Source organism: Manacus vitellinus, unplaced genomic scaffold (genome assembly GCF_001715985.3).
Source record: "Manacus vitellinus isolate BGI_N305 unplaced genomic scaffold, ASM171598v3 scaffold_121_pilon, whole genome shotgun sequence".
Classification (NCBI taxonomy): Eukaryota; Metazoa; Chordata; class Aves; order Passeriformes; family Pipridae; genus Manacus; species Manacus vitellinus.
In genome coordinates, this window is record NW_021938903.1 from 6,384 (window position 1) to 9,841 (window position 3,458).

The window sequence follows — 3,458 nt, forward strand, 5'->3', positions numbered from 1 at the left end:
GCAGATGCTGAGAGCATTGCTGAGGTTGGATGGACAGCTCTGTGCCTCGTTTGCAGAGGTTAATGAGTGCCCACAGCCTCGTAAAACACCGATGCCAACAAGCGACAGCTGAATTTGTGCCGCTGTTTCCCTCGCCCAGAAAGCGCCCCCGGCACAGGCAGCCAAGGGCTTTGCCCGCTGTCTCGTAAACTGAATTCCATGGCAAGAAAAGAGTGGCTCAGTTTTCACGTCTGCCCCCGACTCCCAGCACAGGACCAGGCAGGGAATTCCCCAGTCCACGGAACACCTACCTCGAAGGGAATATTCACCCGGATGGGGTTTCCTGCTCTTACCACCAGGAGGTTTTTCACCGTGTCGTCGATCAGTAACCTGGGGGGAACTGGTAAACACAGGGGTTGCACTCAATAGCTGGACATCTACACCTTTCAAATTCCACTGCTATTTATCTATCACTGTGGGCAAAGGAGGGGAAACGACTTAAAAATACATTCACAGCAATCTCTGTGTTCGTGTGATGTCTGAATCATGGAGAAACTGGCCCTTTGACACTCTTCATCCCATCACAGGGATGATCTTTGGTGTTTAAATGGTGTCTGGAGACAAGGAAATTCCGAGGGACATTTACAAATTACACGTTCAACACAGAGCACAGAAAACCCACAGGAGACCAGCCAGAGTTTATTTCAAATAATATTATTTTAGTATTCAAAATATATATTTTTTTAACCAATATAATATACTATTGTATTTAGTATTTTTCTTTAAATGCCAAATATAATAGTGTTAAATTATAGTTAGTGTTTCCACTACAAAACTGAAAAACCTGCTTCCCAGATGGACTTATTTTACCTATTTACTGATTGATTATAAAAGGAGTCTCCAGGCATAGCCCAAAAGTAGACAATTTCCCTTAGGCCCCAAGTTAAGGAAGATGAATCCCTCACAGAATTATCTCTTACTTCTGTAATTCTGCAACATTCCCAAGCAGCAGGGGAAAAAAAGGCAGAGCTACAGATTGTAAATCAAGATGGAAAAGTGGAAATGGTAAAAAACTTTCAAACTAGACAACTAAAAAGTAAAATAAAGTATCCAAAAAACAACCTAAAAATTGGGATTTAAGGGAACGAAATAAAATGCTTAGTTCCACAAGACTGTGTGAAAAGAGACTGAAAACTCTATTTTCCCTTAAAAGAGGTGGATAGGGATAAGGGATGTGGGGTTTCTGTCTGGTGACTGTGGTAAGGTTCTGCAAATATAAATATAAAAATATAAATCCAAAGAGAAGAGAGAGTTTTGGGGGTTCTTTTGTCCTACTGAGTCTCCAACATGAGCCGAACGCTGTGCTCTGCACATCTGACATCGGGTAAATATTCAGAATTTCCTGGTGACGTGACCAGGTCACAGCAGAGTGCAGGGGAGACACGGAGTGCTCATCATCCTCCTGTCAGTCTGGGGTGTGAAGGAAGCTCATCCCCGTGTCCCACAGCCCTCTGTGCAGCCTGGACCTGGCTCCCCACCAAGGCCCCAGAGATCCACATCGAAATCCCCCCCCTTACATGAAGGAAAGGGAAGAGGGGAAAAGGAACCAAAAGACACAAAATAAACTGAGCTAAAGCAGTATATATATATATATATACATATTTAAACTTATATACCACTGCAAAAAAACCCATTTACATATAAGAAAGAGAAAACCCCAACACCCCGAAACCCAAACGGAAAAACCGATATAGGCAGATGTACACAGTTAGTAGAGAGCTAGCACAGGAATCTTCATACTTCCCTTAGGAAAGCAGAACTGCACCACCAGCCATCCCATCCCGAGGGGATGAAGTAACCATCTCCCAGGGCCCACGGCAAACCCCGGGAGCTCAGCGGGGCTGCCCCTCCTCTGCAACCCCAGTGAAGAGCTCTGACCTCTGACTAACTTCCTTCCCCCTTGTAGTAACACTTCTGCTTCTGTTCAGAGACAGAATGGAATACTGGGATACAGCCACTTTCCCGGTTTCGACCTGGTTGTCAGGAAGGCCTGGACCAAACCACCACCCCCCGGCTGCTCCCGTTCCCCCTGGCAGGAGCCCCCGACTCACCCGCCGGGGCCGCGGCCTCCGCGACGGCCTCGAGCTCCGCGGCCTCCCCGGGGCCGCTGTCGTTGAGGGCCCTCACACGCAGCAAGTACTTCTCCTTGGGCTGCAGGCCCTTGATGGTGCCCGTGGTGGCCTCTGCAGGGAGGGTGAGGCACTTGGTCCAGCTGGAGCTGTGGGAAGGCCTCATCTCCACCTCGTAGCCCTTCACTTCGTTCCCGTCCTTGACCTCGGGCCTGTTCCACGTCAGGGTCACGCTGGTGCTGTCACAGCTGCTCACTCTGAGCTCCTGCACTTGGCCCGGGGATTCTGGAGAGAGAAATTTTGTTGAAAGTATTTTTTCTAGGATTTCTGTTCCATCTTTTCAGTCACTTCCTGAGATTCCCCGGCGTTCTTGGAGAGCACTGGATACCCACCCTGTTGTCGTGCCCACGCCTCGTCCCGGTTCTTGAAAGGTGGATCTTTGCTCCTGCCAGCCCTGCAGGACAACCCACAACACCCCCAACATGGCCTGCAGCCCATCCCGAGTCCTTCACACTGCACAGACCCCACACAGGGAGTCTGCCACACCTTCCCTTGGACATCCCACGGGAAATCCTTCTGCTCCTTCCTCGAGCTCATTCTCAACCCTGAAACATTCCCCAGCTATTTGATCTTTGTCTTCACACACTTTTACAGAGCATTTCAGAAGGTCTGTTCTCCACTAACCCCCCCAGTGTACGTTCAGCCACCCCAGAAGCAGAAGGACAGAGCACTCACTCGTGGGGTCCCGGGCAAAGACGGGCGGGGAGGGGTCGCTGGCATCTCCTGTGCCAGCAGCATTGACAGCTGCCACCCGAAACTCGTACTGCACACCCTTCTTGAGGCTGGTCACCTTCAGCTTCTTGTCTGCAGGAAGGAAAGGAGTGTGTTGGCTCGGCTGAGCTGCCCCCCAGCAGGAAAGGAGAGACAACAATGCTGGACCTCACTCTGGGTAGAATTATGGACTGAATCATTCTCAGGAGCTGTAAATGCTGTCATTGACTCCCCTGCCCTCCCCTATCCAAGTGCGTGTGTTCTTCTGGGATGTGTTCATTCAAAAACAGCACTTGAATCACAGAATCACAGAATCATTTAGGGTGGAAAAGACCTCTGAGATCATTGAGTCCATCCTGTGCCTGATGCCCCCATTGTCCCCCAGCCCAGAGCACTGAGGGCCATGTCCAGTCCTTCCTTGGATAACTCCAAGGGTGGGGACCCCATCACAGCCCTGGGCAGCCCCTGCCAAGGCCTGACCACCCTTTCCAGGAAGAAATTCCTCCTGATGTCCAACCTGACCCTCCCCTGGCACAGCCTGAGGCCGTTCCCTCTCCTCCTGTCCCTTGTTCCCTGGGA

The 3,458-nt window shown here is 50.3% G+C and overlaps 1 protein-coding gene across 1 annotated transcript in view; it reads right to left on the reverse strand.

Annotated features, from left to right (window-relative positions):
• The window catches only part of IGFN1 (immunoglobulin like and fibronectin type III domain containing 1), a 27,286-nt gene that overhangs the window by 5,376 nt on the left and 18,452 nt on the right, over positions 1 to 3,458 (reverse strand). The window contains exons 15-18 of the mRNA XM_029965865.1: positions 2,844 to 2,972; positions 2,091 to 2,393; positions 242 to 379; positions 104 to 189 (exon numbers count right to left, since the gene is read on the reverse strand). Of these exons, the coding sequence (XP_029821725.1) occupies positions 104 to 189; positions 242 to 379; positions 2,091 to 2,393; positions 2,844 to 2,972 (656 nt within the window). The remainder of the gene's footprint in view (positions 1 to 103; positions 190 to 241; positions 380 to 2,090; positions 2,394 to 2,843; positions 2,973 to 3,458) is intronic.